A 17,458-nucleotide genomic window follows, 5' to 3' on the forward strand; every position below is an offset into this window, starting at 1 on the left:
GACTTTTCTGTGATGAGATTTTTTTTCTTACAAAAAGGTACATCTAGCTACATTGTGGAAAAATGATGATTCATGATTATAATTTCCACACTGAAACGCACGCAACTGGAAGTCTGACATTGAGAATGCGGTGGGGGAAACTGCATTGTTGCTTTCATCTTCTATTTCTGGCGATAAGTCGAGAAGCCAAATCAGGGCAGAGCGGTGACTACAGCTCTAGGCAGGCACACTGAAACAAACTCTTTTTTCATTGTCTAAGGTTGGAGTAACTGACGGTGAAGAGAACTGATAGCGTGAGAGAGGGAGGAGTGAAAATGAAGGGCGATGACAGTGTTGTTGGAATCGTGTAGCGTCTCATGTTAATAAGTAATAATATCATCCAAACAATATGATCAAAGCAATAGATATTTTCTTTAATGCTTCTTATAAGCTTCATTATTATAAAACTGTAGTGCATTCAGTTAAAGGTAAAACCTCACACAGCTTTGAGTTATCAATCACACACACACACACACACACACAAACTCCTGTGCAAGCAGACTGCACAGTCAGACCTGGTTTATTAGCACTGCTGTTTCCTTCCTGCAAACTGAGAGAAGTATAAACAGTGGACCACTGAAAACCCTGCGCTGCTCTGACTCATAGAATGACTTCAGGTCTTTCTCCCAGCAGAAATACTATTAGTAGGTGTCTTTCCACCACATGGGTATCACAAGTTAGCCCGGCGTCCCGGTTTCAATCTGGGGGCAGTGTCAAACTTCAAGAGGGATGACTTTCAGTTTCTTTCCAAGATATCATTTTTCTCAACACATTCCTGCCCACACGCCTTTTTTTCTTTCTTTCTTTCCTGCCTACACTCCCAGCTCATTTATCCACAGCGGCGATGCTGCGTGGCTGGATACAAGGAACCGACAAATGAGGTCGATGAAAAAAAAAAAACAAGTTTCCATGTCAGTGTCTTTGAAATCAGTCTATTTATAGACCTGATCTCATTCACACATCTGATTGACTGTTTCAGACCAGAGGGAAGGAAGAGAAAGCACCAATGATATTTTAGTTATAAATAGTTTATTGTACACAGTTTCGAATGTTTGACGACTCATCCAGCACTCAGGAGAGTTTACTAATTTTGCATCCAATAAAAATGCACTGCCAGTGTCGGATCTGGGCTCAAACATATACGTCCATGGTCATGGTCGTCGTCTTCCTCCGTTGCATCCCTGTGGATTCATTGGTTACATCCGCAGGAGTAGGAAAAGACGGTGGCGAGAAGCCTTCGACAAAAGAGAGCAGGCTGTTGTCATGTCTTTCCAATTCAAGCTTCCCATCTGGCACTGGGGCATAAACGTCAATTCGTATCTGAAACTATTCCCTCACCGGACGCTTGTCTGACATCCGTTATATCCGAGTCTAAGAATACAGTGTAAAAAGGTGAGGAAACAGGACTCATGACCTACGTTGACAGAAACGTGTCTGCATGATTTCCTCACAAATTCCTGATTTAAATGTGCACGTTGCTATGCTCTTGTGCTCCCTAAACTATAACCAACAGACCCTATCTTATTTTTCCCTCGGGTGACTTGTTAAAAAAGACTTTTCCACAACTCTCCCTGTAGGACTGAGACATGCTCCACATTGAGACAGTCCCGCAGCAGATCAGACCGAGACACTGAGGTATGCAGCGAGCCAAGAATGTGACTGGTGCGGTGCGAGTGTCGTGACAAAGTGTTGCATTGAGAACAGAGCTGTGTTCAAATAAAACAGGTACACAAGTGGAGGAACAACTCTCAGTCCCCTGTGTGTTTGGCTGACACAAAGTAGAATCGGCATGCACAAGGCAAGACAAACTGAGGGAGACGGAGACAAAGACACAAAGAAGAGATAAAAACACACAGGCAGGCGGGGAATGGGGGAGCAGAGGATCAACGCGTACTGAAGACGGCATTAATTTGACAAGTGTGGACCAAATCCAGAAGGAAAAAAAGTCTGTGTGGGGGCCTAAAAAAACAGACTTGCTTAAGCATCTGCAGATGATTCAGGAGGATCATATCTACCTGCAGAAGTTTCCATCTCATGTTGAGCTGGTCCAGTTGTCTGGAGGCGGTGGAGGACAGCTGGATGTCCAGTGGCGTCAGCTCTGCAGAAAGCTCATTGACGAGTCTGACATCCTGACGTAACGGGGCGACCTCTTCTCTGAAGGCCTGGACCGGGCATTGCATGTTGTCACAGTGTTACCGACAGATATCGCAAGTGCGGTACAATTATAAAGAGAGTCTAATTTCTTAATTTAATAATAATATGTGGCAGCTATCCTCTGTTTTACTTGACATCGCTGTTAATCCTTTTTGTTTACTGTGTTGACTTCACTATTCACAGGAATTGGGTTTCCTTGAGCTATCATTTGCATTTACAGTCTCTGCTGAGTATGTGTGATAAAAATGTGTATATTGTGAGTCTCACTCACATGCTTGCACAATTATTATTTCATGGATGTGCAGTAATTTTAATACGAAATGGCAGTCAAAACTGTAATCTATGGAGGTACACACAAACAGATTTAGTAAGTAAAATGAAAATATGTGATTTTGTTAAAAAAGAGGATTGAATTACACTGAGGGGCAGAGGAGTGAGTTGTACAACTCCTGACTTGATTTCTTGATAATTGCAGTACTTCAGCGCCGAGGTCTCTGACTCACCACGGTCTTGTCGATGTGGTCCTGCAGCGAGTCGATCAGCAGATCCCCCACGGGCTGCCAGGTGGCTTTGGCATCCTCTGCCTGCGTCAGCCGGAGGTCGAGCTGGTCCATGGAACTCTGCAGCTCCTGGAGTCGCTCAAGGGCTCGCTCCACCTGACTGTGCCAGCCGCCCACGTGTCCTCTCAGACGCTCCCACCGCTCCCTCACCTCGCCTGTCTGCTTGCGGATGGCCCGCGCCAACCCCCGGGCCTTCTCCTCTGGTGTGAGGTCTGGAGGGTGAGAGCAGACAAGGATATAGAGAGAACAGTCCGGGTATGAGAGAAGTTTATAGTTGACAAATATAGTTTTCTTGCCTTTTATTGACCTATATGCTTGTTTTTCTACACTACATGGTAAGAGTAGGGATATTCGTTAGAACCCTCCTCCAAACAACTGTTAGAAAGTCAACCTAGACAAATCCTTTCACCTAACTGCCTCTTTCTATTTCAGAAACCCAAACTCCACATTTGCAAGTTGCAAACGAGAGGAGAGAAGCAAAATTCAATTATTTCATTCACTCACTCAATTAGAAAGTCATTTATATTTTAGGAGGATGTGGACAAAGAGGAGTCTCCAGATGAGAAAACTGCTCTCCAAACACCCATTTCATCTACGAAGAAACAAGAGCAGCTTTCTTTTTTCCTCGCATCTCCAGGGTAATGACTTAATTAACATCTTCACCTGTTGCACACACACTTTTCTCCCTCCCTCCCTCTTCCTACACACGAGTCTACACCAGGTAGCACCTCGTGCACATACAGAGTGTGATGGCGATTTGTCTTGTGCAATGAAGAATGTGGGTTACAAACAAAACATACATTTTATTCATTTAGTAGCATTGGAAAAAACTAGGACAATTAAAATTGTTAAGATTTTGACACTGCGTCACTCTAAGAAATCCCCTCTCCTCTGATCACACAACGAGCCCCTTTATCTATTTATACAATGGGACAACGCTTTGATATCCATGTATCAAAGATTACAGACAAGATCAAGCCTATTGGTGCGCGCTCTGAAGTCTTCCCACACCTCTACACAGCCCCTTGGGTTGGTTTAATTATTTACACAGTAGGGTTTTAGTTTAATGGGAAATGTGCTGACTTCACCGACACATCTGCTGCCGCATACAACAGAGAAAGGGAGGAAATGCTAAATGAGCCGATGCATATTTGATTCTCGGGCGCCCCCGTTATATATTGGTATAACCACCAGCTCAGATTTCCGTGGAAATCCAAGGACCTTTGATGCGTGCCATCGACCTCATTCTCTATTCTCATTTCCTGGTAGCGCTCTGCTGCATCTTATCCACTAAAAAAAGAACATACGACTCACATGATGACACAGGAAAGAGGTGATTCTACTTACCATAAAGAAATTTTTTTTTACCCTCTGCCATTATATTTTTGTCCTAGAAATTCACTCAATGCAACTAAAATGGAGTGTTCGCAGCATGTAAACAATATAATGACTATTCAAATTGTATAGATGCAAAATTTACAAATGTGCCAGTCCACACCTGACCATGATGACAACACTGAAACCAGAAGATAGAGAGAGGGAGAGAGTGAAGAGCCTCTGACTTGATGTCGGAAGACTCATCAAACCAGCTAACGCTCAATGTGACCTCGGATTATAATAGAAATTGCCACAATAAGAAAGCAGGAAAATCAGAAAAAGCAGTGTGTTAATGCAATAATAGTAGTTTAGTTACATTTCTTATTACAAAATAGCTTTCGAGACGTCAGCAATTACGTTAGAAACATTCAGTTAGGCAAATTTCTTTTCCCAACATTGATAGAAATACGTAGATGGTCTTTAAGGAGAGTGTAGACGCACCGGTCTTTGGCTGCGGGTTCTTGCGTGGCTCCCCAGGGCCCTCGATCGGCTGGTCGGCGAGAAACATCCGAGCCTGGTCCAAAGTGGTGTTCACCAAGTGTTCACGCTCCTTCAGTTCTGACCGTAGCAGCTGCAGGTGAAACACAAGAGCGGTGGGTTAAAACGGAGTCTGTAGTGGGTGAAATCACAAATTACTCTCTTGGAAAGAAGCCGTTGGAATTAAGCACAACTCTGTGATTTATCCTGATAGATTCACGTGGAAAAGGCAGTTAGGATTTTCCAAAGACTATGAAATAGATCAAGCTGTCTAAATGGGAGAGAGAAAGGAGTAATTCATACATTTCCTCAGCAGATATGTGCTTGTTTGACTCTCGTCTCGTGATCTCGTCTGTGCCAATGAACTGTAAATGAACCTGGGGTATTTTCAAATCAGGGGGGGTTGTATCCAAAATTCCTGCTCTCCCCACGGAGATAACTACTAATCAACCGGTTCTGCTCAAATAAGCTCAGACTGTCATAATATTACAAAAGGGCACTTATGTCTTACTCACGCATGCATATGCACACATCCTACCAAAGAACAGAAAATTGCAGATGTTGACGTGCGGCTTATGGAGGAGATAAACAACACTCTCCACGGCTAATTAGGTGATTACAGCATTACAAAACACCTCTCCCTGCCCAGTATCCCCTTATTAAGAGAGAAAACTGGAGGTGAGACCGAAAGAGAGAGAGAGAGAGAGAGAGAGAGAGAGAGAGAGAGTGTGAGAGCAATTGAAGATGAGAACATGGGGTCAAACTGGGCATTTCCTTGGGGTCGTTGTGAAATTAGCCGAGCGACCTGCAGAATAAAGTGAGTCACAGGGAGCTATAACCCTGCAGAAATTATCATTACAGAGCTGCCGAGCAATACCCGACATTCTTCTCATCCGCTCAGAGATGAGATGAGATAAACTGCAACACACACACACACACACACACACACACACACACACACACACACACACACACACACACACACACACACACACACACACACACACACACACACACACACACACACACACACACACACACACACACACACACACACACACACACACACACACACACACGTCAGCCCCTGCAGGAAAGAAAAACTGATACAAAAAGTTCACAGAGCAATTTGATGGGCACTTTTGTGTCCTACTCAGCCTTGCCAGAATCTCACAGCAGGCCAATAAAGTGGCATGTAAGAGTATAGTTATTCTTGTTTTAATATAAGTGCGACCCCAGGGACTCCGTTGCCCATCGGAGTGTGTGATTTCTTTGTGAGGAGGCAATGTACTGTAGTTTGAGGCGCCGCGTGGCAAGTTGATTAGATGGGCACACTGCGACTCACTTATCAGACGCATCAAACAGATGAGTGCAGTAAGAATGAGTTGCCAGGAATTCACAACATTGACTGGCGAAACGGCAGATGACAACATGCTGAGTTCAGTGGGATCGGATATACAGTATCATTTGAACAGCTAAGAAGAGAGGGGAATGAGTGGCAGAGTAGGGGGATGGGAAGAGTGGGCTCACAGGCCTTGAGATGTACACACCATTTTTGTTCTCTTTTGAAAAGAAATTTGAAAGACAAAAAAACGCATTTCTGGGAGTAACTTCCTGTAAAAGTTGAGACCACTGCAATGACAATTTCACACAGCCTCCAGGTGGACAAATGCACCCTCATGCCAAAAAACGGAACATCCTGCTGAACACAAATTAAATCACCCCTGCTAATAAATGGTTTGCTCCGTTCCAATGATTTCCTCCTCGCTCACATGGAGGAAAGATAATAGTCAGGTAGCTCGGAGAGGGGACCTTGAACAAATGAAACTAAATGAGAGGTGTTTGAGGAAGAGGAATTCAGGTGTGTGTGGGGAGCGGAGATAAGAAAAGGAAGGTGGGGAAATAAGCTGCGAAGACAAGTACCAGTCAAAACTCAGCTTCTCCCTTTTTTTGTTGTTGTGCTTTTTGTTCTGCACAGATTTGTTGGTGGCTTAAATTAGGCCTTGGAAGGGATTAAATTGAGTGTGAAGAGGTTGTTTATTCGTTGCATACAGCTAGAGTTCAGCATGTAAAATATTCTGATATCAGTTTGGTAACGCAGCTCAGTGTAGAGGAGGAAAAACAAAGGGATGTTGTCTTCATTTTGGAAATCTCTGTACTGAATTTTTGCAAAATCAATAAAAACTCTTCCAATTAATACTGAAGTCATCAAGTGCTCAAAAAAAATCAAAAAAAATCTGAACAATTACAGTAACATGGCAAGAGGGCAAACTCCATCCGCTGATGAAGATAGAGTGATGTGATTAAAAAGCTAGGGAACGGCTACAAGGGGGGAAGTATCATAATAGTAAAAACATAACTTGTCTATCACCATAAATGTTGGAATTTATGACAGTAGTTCCCCCCTCCCCTGATGCCGCCCTTCAATGTAAACTGCCTCCAAAGAGACAAACAAAACCGCAGAAGGTTGTAACAATGGCAACACAAGTGCCAAGTAATTCCCTGTGTTACAGCTTCTCCTCCTGTCATCCAGCCACTGGGTATCCTCGCATTTCAGACAGATAACAACAACAAAGACCTTTCTCTAACACGCAAACAAGTCTTGGTTTTTTTATTCTGTTACTCCAACACACATCAAAGTGCCACACAGGGACACACTTTTCAGACGGAGCATGTGAGGTAAATATCAAGCACATGTACCGTTTCAGGTTAAGAATCAAGCTTTTTTTTTCTTTTTTTTTTTAAACCAGCAAATCCCCAATTTGGTTCAGGAGTCATAAGACATGAGTTTCTATTTCAAAGATTAAAAGAAAGGGGCAGATCTTCACTTTGTTCTTCTTTTTAATAGTTTCGTGACATCGTAATAGCACGTCAGAATATGGTCTGAGCTTGTGTGATTAGTGAAGACCAGCGAAAGAAAGGGACTCTTGGCAGCACCACCGTACTCGCAGCATCTATCTCGCAGCTATGAGTGACTTTGACCTTGGCGATGTGTGTGTGTGTGTGTGTGTGTGTGTGTGTGTGTGTGTGTGTGTGTGCGCGCGCGCGCGCGTGTACTTCTGTATCTGATACATGACTGTGTCTGTGTTGGGGATGTTTGTGTGCAGGTCTGAGTTTGTGTGTGGCTGGAGCAGCACAGCAATTCTTATCAGTGTGTGCTCTGTGCTGTGGCGCCGATAGATAACATCGCAAAACAACTACTTTCAGAGCTCCACCAAACATCCCTCTTCTCAAAGACCCGCAATCGGGGCCTCTTTGCAATATTGCCACACCCCTCATCTTCTTCCACGACAAAAAAAACCAAAAAGCCTCAGAAAGGATCACTACAGCTCTCACCAAACCAGGAAAAAAAAGGTGAGAAAAAATATCACCTGACAGAGACTCAAGGAGCCTAAAAACAATGTACAAATTGTTAGGAATCAGTCGCCTTCTATATTTTTATTTAAGGTTTTTTGAACTATTAAAAAACTGTAGTTTGTGTATTTTTATAATTGCATACAGTTACACACTTCATGAAGGAGTCTCAGAGCGAATCAGGCGAAAGATGTAATTGCTCATTTGCTCCAAACATTCGCATTTGTCTTAGTTGTCACAGCTAAAAGCCGGTGATAGGCGGTGGTTGTCTGAAATCATACTTTCGAACCTGCTCATCTGATCTGCTTCTTCCAGTCTTTCTAAATAAGTAAAATGACCACAGGCTGTAATAAGCCAACAGATGTGTCTGATACCGACGTGTGACGAAGCAAAAGATAAGAGAGCAGAGTTAAATAACAATGTGTACAATGAGTTTCTTTAGAGACAATTCCAGACTCAACAGAATTTCTATATTATTTTCTATTGGAAATACGTATTTGATATGTTTATTTTACAACGTTGTATCACGGAAATGATTTACACAGATTTTAGAGAAGGCATGGTTTGATGCTTTATGGCAAAAACTAATTATAAAAATCAATCATACAATCCAGCATTCCCAGGGGAACTGTAATATGAAATAGCAACAACTAAATTGAAACTGATGAGAAGGTTGTGGGTCATAAGACGACAGTGAAAGGCCGTCTCTGTCAAACTAAGGAGAACTGCAGTCAGGTTCATCTAGTCAATTGAGCCATTGTTAATATGAACAAATAAAAAAAAACATAGTAGCTTTAATGCTGCAAAATTTTGCGGTGGAAAATAATGTATTTTTCTTTGCAAAAAAACTTTGTCCAAACTGTATTTAGGGACTCAGCTTAAGACCTTCAGGTAACAAAGTCACAAAACTGCTCCCAACAAGTATAAAAAGATGTACAGCAGATGAAAACAATTAGTAGTTACTCATAGGAAAAGCAATTTTTTGTATTAAAAAAAAAAAAGTCCTTCCTTTCCAAAAAGACATTAGTTCAGTGTAGCACATTAATTTCATTCTCCTTGTGGATCCGTCGGCTCAGGAGCAAGTGGTGCTAATCAATCACGCGGGCACAATGATTAAGATTTTTTTCCTGTAATGTCACATTAGACCCTCCTCACTTTAGATGAAATCATTTTGCAGCACTTCAGGATATTAAAACTACTAAGAGGATAAAGTTCACAATTTAAAAAAAATTGAAATGCCATCACGCTTCACCTATTGGCCTTGATATTTGTTCACACTTGGAGGAGCTTTTGTAAAGCGCAGATCGGACTGTCCTCACACTGTAGACAGGGAGCCAACTGTTGCTGAGAGATAAGAGTCATTAAAAAATGCCCACAAGCAGTTTGGTCCCTTGTTTCCATTCCGTTATCTAAAAGCTGAGCAGATTGATGAGTTTAATCGGATGGAAGCTGACGAAGGCCTTTTTATTGGATAATTGAATGTGGGATTAATAAACGCTATTACTGCCATTTTAGCAGAGAAAAACAGACACGGATCAATACACGGAGAGGGCAGGACAATACCCCTGCTTTTTAATCTCTACCTTCTCCCAGGGCTTTGCCAAGGAAAGAGCTTCTTTCAGACGGAAACTAATGCAACAGTTGTGTTGAAACAAACATTTGAAAGTGGATCATATTTGTCTCTTTCTAAATCCGCTGACCTCATTTCCACCACATAAAGACCTCCTTCCTTAACCCTCATTCTCCTGATATAATTGTTGGCCACATATTTACCATCCTTCCCCCCTCGACTGTTCAAACTACAGCTCTCTTATATTATATTTCCCTCTGATTCTTTAATAACAGAAACATCCGTTTCTCTCTGTTGGGCTAAGTGGCTTAGCCTTCCTCTTTTATCTCCGCACGCTCCGGATACAAAAAAAAAGGAGGAAAAGAAAGGGAGGTTTTTCCCTTTTATGCTCTCCCTACCTCATAGATACCAAAATCCGTATGGCTATACATATTTCCTTCATCTCTCAGCTGCTGTGTATGTGTGTGTCTATGTATGCATGAGCAAAGGGGACTTGCCTCTGTGTGTGTGTGTGTGTGTGTGTGTGTGTGTGTGTGTGTGTGTGTGTGTGTGTGTGTGTGTGTGTGTGTGTGTGTGTTAGTGTATGTAAGTAATAGAGCATGACGTGTTCAAAGCTCCGGCTCTTTGTGCAGCTCAGCCCCCTCATAACTCTCAGGGTTGGCGAGACCTTCAGGCCAATCGATTAAGAATACAGAGGAGAAGGAAGTTGAGGAGAAAAATAAAACATAGTCCAAAATGGAGAGCGAGCCCTCCTCCTATTCAGCTCCCCATGTTCCATTACTTCTTATTTTTCGCTTTCTCAAAAAGCTGAACAAGGGGATGGAGAGAGGATAGAAGAAAGGAGATGCAGAGGCAGGAGAGACCAGAGAGAGGGTAATGAGAACAGGAAGGTGAAAGTGGAGATGCAGGAAGATTGTATTCGGCTGCGGTTACATGACGTACACCCAGCACCCAATTTCTTATCTAAGAGTCCCCGTCTGATCTGTTGGTTTGAAGGCTGCCTCTGCTCTCCGTCAGGTATTGGGTACAAGGCACAGAGAGAGCCTCATCTCAGGCCTCAGAGGACACTTGTGATCAACCTGGACAGCCAGTAATTGTCTTTACCGTCCAAACACAAGTAGAACATCAAATCGTAACTGTCAAACAATAAGGATAATTGTTTCTCAAGCCTTATTGCAGTTTTTGCTCCCTGGTGTATTTCACTTATATTCGCATGGTCTGACATTGTCCTGGCTGCAATATTCTTCTTATGAAAATACGTTTCGAGTCATGATCTTGGCGAAAAATGTCTTCTTTTTCAAAATCTTTTCTGCTATTGACTGATGATTCTTTCTTGAATCATTTGAAAACAACACTTTAGGCATTAAAGCAGCCAAGAAAAAAAATAAAATAAAAAATAAACACCGTCTCCACTGCAGATCAGTTATTCTCAATATTTTGCTTTCAAAATAAGTGGGTTAGGTTGGGTTTTAAAATTCATATATTTTATATACTTTTTTTTTAAAGTATGAATATTTTTTCTTCCCTTTTGAGTTTTTTTTATTATTCTCTTTCCTTCCATGTAACATTAAAGAGATGTGTTTATAATATACATCATAATTCAGGATATAGCTCATTTCAGCTTTTTTGGGAACTGATTTTGATTTCGTTTATGTGTAAAATGTAATGTGACATAATTACATTACAACACAAATTATTTGTCCTACTCTTAATAAAACCTATGCATCATTAAAGAAGATGAACATGTACAGGGTTCACCCAGATGCTATTGTGTTTTTTCCATGCAAAAGCATCACACATTATACACTCTTGCATGCATGAAATGGCTGAGAGTGTGTGTGTGCGTGTGTGTGTGTGTGTCCCAGAGGGTGTCTGCTGATCTGTCTAAGTGTGTGTGTGATCCTGCACCCACGCATGACTGCACGTGTCTACTCTCACAGCATCTTGGGGAACAAAATAATAGCGTGGTGAACGTGGGTGCAGAGAAACGCATTACGATGTCACGAGCAACATCAACAGTGGCAGCGGCGGCGGCTGGCGAACTGGGAGTAGCCGCAGGGCGAGTCATCTATATCTGAAAGCAATCACATAACAAATGCACTATCACAATAACCAGTGGTTGGAATAAATAATAATACAGTGGGGAAGACGGATGACAAATAAAAGTGGTGACAAAGATATGAATGGGCCGGGCGCAATGATGGTATCGATCGCTTGTTAGAATAAATGATACAGTGTGGTATAAGGGAGACGAATAACAATAATTCTGAGAGTGAAATAGGTGGAACAACAGTATTGATCTTGCAGTTGTGATTTTGATCCTTAACTCTCGGCGGATAAAAAGTTTTGGGAGTGGATACTACTGAGTGGCTATAACAACACTGGTGATTATTAAGTATAGATAGCAAAAAAACACCATGCTGTGATCAGTCCTGACTGCTGTCACGTGTAGTTTACAGTAGTTGATGTACACAGTACTGCAGATGAGCCTGATGCCAGATAATATCACGGTGATTTCTATGACTGAATGTTCAGCATATGTGTAGGAACTGATTACAGAAATTGAAGCACTAAATATTAACAGCATTATAAAATCATATGTATATCAGCTGCCTGGGTTATGTACTCGAGTCTGGAACGTTACTGAGTATACAGTATGTTGGGCGTGCAAGGTTTGTTTTCTGTTGTAGGGTACGTTGTCCTCTAAGCAAGTATCAGACAGTGTAAGCCAGTGCCTTTGTGATTAATTTTGTCTGGGAGCAGACTGATGCTTGATTATGCAGATCGCCTATTTGTCCATCTACTGGTATTTATAGGCTTTTCTGAAAGAAGTCATTTTGATACATCGCAGAAGGACAGCGCAGGTATAAATAATAAAGTGAACAACGGCTTAGTTTAATGTTCCTGATGCAGTAAATGCCAGAGTAAGGGGTTTGGAAATAAACAACCCACAGCTATTCTTGGTTAAAAGCAACACTGGTACTTTTTTCCCGTACTGAGACAAAAGGATGATTCAGTAATTTAGGATGTGGCAGCTTTAGCTGTCATGTTAAAGTCATCCAGCTGCCTTTGACAGGAGGGCTCGGCTTGTTAGCCCAAATACGTAAGAATCAATATTAGTGAATGATAAACTTCCCCACCTTTACACGATGATTAATACAAGGGTGAGTTGTAGAACAGTCAACACATAGCCAAAGAGCCTTTAAGAGGTCTAATGGTCTTAAACAATATAAACCTTGTGAGGGCATTAAAGTAGGACCTTTAATTCACTTACAGTAGAGAACATGGTACTTTATGTATCAAGCTGAGAGCTTTTTTTTTTAAAAAAAGGACATACCGTGCAGTGGTTCTGCTGTTGCAGTAAGGTGGGTACGTCTCCTCCGATGGGCATCTGCTTGGCCAGCTCCTCATCCTTCAGACAGATCCACCTCCACAGCTCCTCCAGGAGGCCCAGCAGACGAGACCAGCGCTCTGCACTCGCCTCCAGATGTGCTCTGCCAAACGCACACCACATCCATATTAATCACTATTATACTGTCGAAGCATTCAAGGTGCTGCTCTGACAAATCAGTCTATTCAGGAGACACATCTGTACTGTAGACAGTCAGATAGATAGATAGTTAGTATTTATACAGAAGTAAAGCCACAAATATTTTTTTCAATTTCAGCAAACTGATTATATAAAAGGCCTACAATTTATGGGTATCAACTAAAATGTTTTATCACTACCAAACCTCATTGCTGACCATTCAAGAGAGGCTGCTGCCCTCCCGGAGTAGATGCCATTTGTAAAAGGGAAAACAGTTGGCTGCTAATTGTGTGGGCGGCACCACGCATGCAATATGTTTTCATAAGCACTTTTGTTTTTCTACTCTCCTCCAGGCATTATGTATCTGAACACTGCGCACAGAGACCTCCTATTGCCATTCACTGAGTTAGCCTTAATTACACATGTACTGCAATTTAGGCATAATGGGCTGTATGCAATCAACATCCACAGTGCCCCCACCATCTCACACACACACACACACACACACACACACACACACACACACACACACACACACACACACACACACACACACACACACACACACACACACACACACACACACACACACACACACACACACACACACACACACACACACACACACACACACACACACAGAGATTTTTTCATTGTCAATTTTTCTTCTCACTCGTCTTCCTGTGGAACGAGTCCAACCTATTTCTCTCTGCACTGCCTGACCTTGACCAACTCCCATTTATTATTTTCCACTCAAAACTAACGAGCACACTTTTTTTTCCTCTCCATTTCTTTTATTTCCCCTGGTTTCTCTTTGGTCGCTCTAACCCTTCACCCTGTCCCCCTGTTGCTGTGTTGTGCACCTGAGCTGCTTCTCCCCACCCGCGCTCTTCCTTTTTTCTGTCTTTGAACATCTACATCCGGCCTCGTCAACTTCACTTCCACCTTCATTTTCGTCACCCTCTACGTTGCCAGCCATCACCAATCACATTTATTTACGCCAAGGTTGTGGCTGACGCAGCACTGTCTGTGTCCTCAGAAGTTTATGTGCCACTGTGGTGGCTGTCAGGTCCTTTTTCATCCCTGTGCTTCATCTTGGATTCATAGAAAACCAAACGTGTGGTATTTCCCATGAATCCAAGACATGTATGTCATGTTTTTCTTTTACTGAGCTGAAAGTACTGAATGGTCCAGTCAACAGTAAGGGCAGTGTATTGGTGTGGTTACAGACAATAGTGGCCTCAGCCAAAGAACAGTCTTTGAAATATGTCAGTTTTTAAAACATTTTTGGCTTCTTTGAGATCAAGTGCTTGATGTTCCAGAGGTTTTTTTGTCTGCTTTTTTGAGACATTCTGTACTTGAACCACTTCCCTGATCAAGATCCTTTTTTTGCTTCCCAGAGTTAAGAGCAGCAGAAAAGCAATCTGAGCCAGCCTGACCAAAAACACTGGGGAAAGTAAAATTCATGACTGGTTTCACTGACCGAATGTTGGCTGATTTGGCCTTCAGGTCGCTCCAGCGGTGATTCATGTCATCCAGTCTGTGTTGGAGGAACACAGCTTCCTCTGAGCTGCCCAGAGCCTTGACCATCTTCGACTTGTTCCCGTCCACACTCTTGTAGATGTCATTGTGGGCATCGATCTCGGCCTGGATGTCCTGCAAACACACAGAGGAATTGTCAGGGCCAACCATTTTTGGGGGAAAGTTTCTGTGCATATGGACAGGACAGCAAAAGTAAGTTCAAATCACAAACAGCCAAAATTGGATGTCACAGTTTTCCCCGCTGTCACAACTCATTATTCATGAACCGAAAATAACACTGGACGAGTCTTGAGGGAGTTCACGGTATACTGCTCACAATATCTCCAGAGGGCAGAGAAGTTTATATTTTCGTGAAACATCCTCAAGGTTCTTTTGACAAAAAAAAGATTTTGAACTTGGCCCAGCCCAACCTGGAGCAAGTCTCAAAGCAAGTTCTGCATCCGTGCTAATGCTGCATTAGGTTTTCAGCAGGGCTACGCCAAAGCAAGCGTCGATAATTTTATGCTGGGATGCAGAATGAAAATCTAAAGTAATGCGATGCTATTCCAAAGTACTATGTGATCATGGCTATGAGAGACCATCACTTTCAATTTTGTGACAAAGCACAATTTTTGCATGTGTGCATGCATGTGTGAGTGTCTTAAACACGGCAGCTCTATTACACAACCATATCTCAGAGGGTCTGTGTGTGAGTGTTTGTGTGTGAGGGTTGAACCACAAGGGGGTCTGACGCAAGCAGACGATCCTGTCAAATGTGTTATTTTTAGATGTGTGAAACTGCTCCATTTTCCCTCTTCCTCTCTCTAATGGGACAACCCGCAGTTTATTTCATTTCAATTGCAGATAAAGGAGCAGATGTGCAAATGGGAGAAAAAACATCAGCGTAGATAAGAAATGTGTATTGACACCTATAGGATACAACAGTACAGTCCAGTAATGACAAAAATAATCTTCGGTAACTGAAGTTCTTAATTATGTTGTGATAAACAGAATATGGAATAGACTGAGTTTTATTTTGAAATCACTGTAAAACTGCCTTATCTAGGAAAATATTGTTAATATCACTGCATTGTTTTATTGTTGTCTCCACATCATTGAAGTCAATTAACAATTATAAAAAAAATTGTTAGCAGAAGATTGCTCTCAGTTTGCTCAAATCTGCAAATTAAACCTCCTAAATGAAACATATTCATATACTGAATATACCAAAATCACCCACGTCAAAAATAGCTAAACATTATGAATCCCTGAGGAAATACTACAAAGGAAAACTCCGTCATCATACAAATATATCCACACACTAAAAATGCTCGCAAGCGAGATATGGAAAATGTGGGAAAACCCATGGGAGACACAGATAGAGTGGATGCTAGATGAACATGACAACACATACTTTGTGTACAATAGGAAACCTTGTTTTTGGCAAAAGTGGACAAAATATAGTCCAGCAAAAGTAGAACCAGACTACACACGTAACAACTGTCAGTTACCACAGTTTGTCCATGGCACTGTGCTGTAATTTACCGAACGCCAATAGATATTTACAGAGGCAGAAACGAACCTCATCCACTCTGATCTGCAGGGGAAAGTGCCTGCTTGCTTTTTGACACAAATCAAACGCATCGCAGAGGTGAGAGAGCGTACGAGACGGACAGAGAGGCGAAGGAAAGGTAAAATACAGAAAGTCATTCTGCCACTGAGTCACTTGGCCACGTTTCAAGTCATTACCCAAGTGCTTCCCTTTAGTTATTTTTTAGCACTTATACATCCGCTCGAAGTAACATTGACTGCACACACCGGCGCACAGCAGAGAAGGCACACACTGTGCAGTCATATAGAGGCACACACTGTATAGTCATTTACAAAAGATCCCTTTACATCTACTCTCACCCAGTGAAAGACCACTTTAAGTGAGTGGTTTGTAGATGTCAACTTGTATTTCGTGCCACTTACGTGCGACCACTCTGTCTGTCTCTCTGACACAGACACACACAGACAAGAAAAAATAATAAATAAACATGCGAATGCCACGGGTCACTATGTTAGCTACCAAATGCCACTATTCCATGTTTTATTCATGGGTTATTGACAAAAATCAAATTGAATTGGGAGGATACAATCTGGGCAAAGAATCTCAATTTTGGTTTTCAATTTTATCCACATACTAGGATGAAGCATAGGGGCCACTAAAAGAACCCCCCCCAACCCCCGGAGATTTCAATAATGGATTTCAAATAATACGAGAAAAAGGTTGTATTATAACGAGAACAAAGTTACAATACTTTGACAAAAAGTCATAACGTTGCGAAAATAAAGTCAGAAATCTAGCAGGAAAAAGCTCAATATATATATTTTTTAAACTAAGTTGTAATTTAACAAATTCACCATAATTTTAGAATTGTTGTGATTTTAGAAGGGGAATACCAGATTATCACCTGCATTAAAACGAGGACTACGTCATAGCAAACAAACAAGTAAGCCTTTAGCTTTAAACTAACTGTGAAGATACTGAGCACAGTGATACATATTTCTGAGCACATAAAAACACACAAAAAAGTACATATATATATATATATATATATATCACAGACAACTACAGCACTGACTCATCTGAACCACTGCCTCTCCGACTTGCAACCACACAAACCCACAGATTGTGCGTGTTTGTGTGTGTGTGTGTGTGTGTGTTTGTGTGTGTGTGTGTGTGTGTGTGTGTGTGAGAGTGTGCGTGTGAGTGTGCGCGTGTGTGAGTGTGCGTGTGTGTGTGTGTGTGTGTGTGTGTGTGTGTATGTGTGTGTGTGAGTGTGCGTGTGTGTTTGTGGTGTGTGTGTGTGTGAGAGAGAGAGTGGGTAGAAA

The 17,458-nt window shown here is 42.0% G+C and overlaps 1 protein-coding gene across 9 annotated transcripts in view; it reads right to left on the reverse strand.

The window, feature by feature from the left end:
- Window positions 1-17,458, reverse strand: part of utrn (utrophin) — a 153,595-nt gene that overhangs the window by 44,450 nt on the left and 91,687 nt on the right. For all 9 annotated transcript variants that reach the window (XM_035618477.2, XM_035618478.2, XM_035618476.2 and 6 more), the window contains 5 exons: window positions 14,544-14,716; window positions 12,869-13,025; window positions 4,572-4,701; window positions 2,697-2,965; window positions 2,055-2,201 (listed from right to left, as the gene is read on the reverse strand). In XM_035618477.2, coding sequence (XP_035474370.2) covers window positions 2,055-2,201; window positions 2,697-2,965; window positions 4,572-4,701; window positions 12,869-13,025; window positions 14,544-14,716 — 876 coding nt within the window. The remainder of the gene's footprint in view (window positions 1-2,054; window positions 2,202-2,696; window positions 2,966-4,571; window positions 4,702-12,868; window positions 13,026-14,543; window positions 14,717-17,458) is intronic.

Source organism: Scophthalmus maximus, chromosome 18 (genome assembly GCF_022379125.1).
Source record: "Scophthalmus maximus strain ysfricsl-2021 chromosome 18, ASM2237912v1, whole genome shotgun sequence".
NCBI lineage: Eukaryota > Metazoa > Chordata > Actinopteri > Pleuronectiformes > Scophthalmidae > Scophthalmus > Scophthalmus maximus.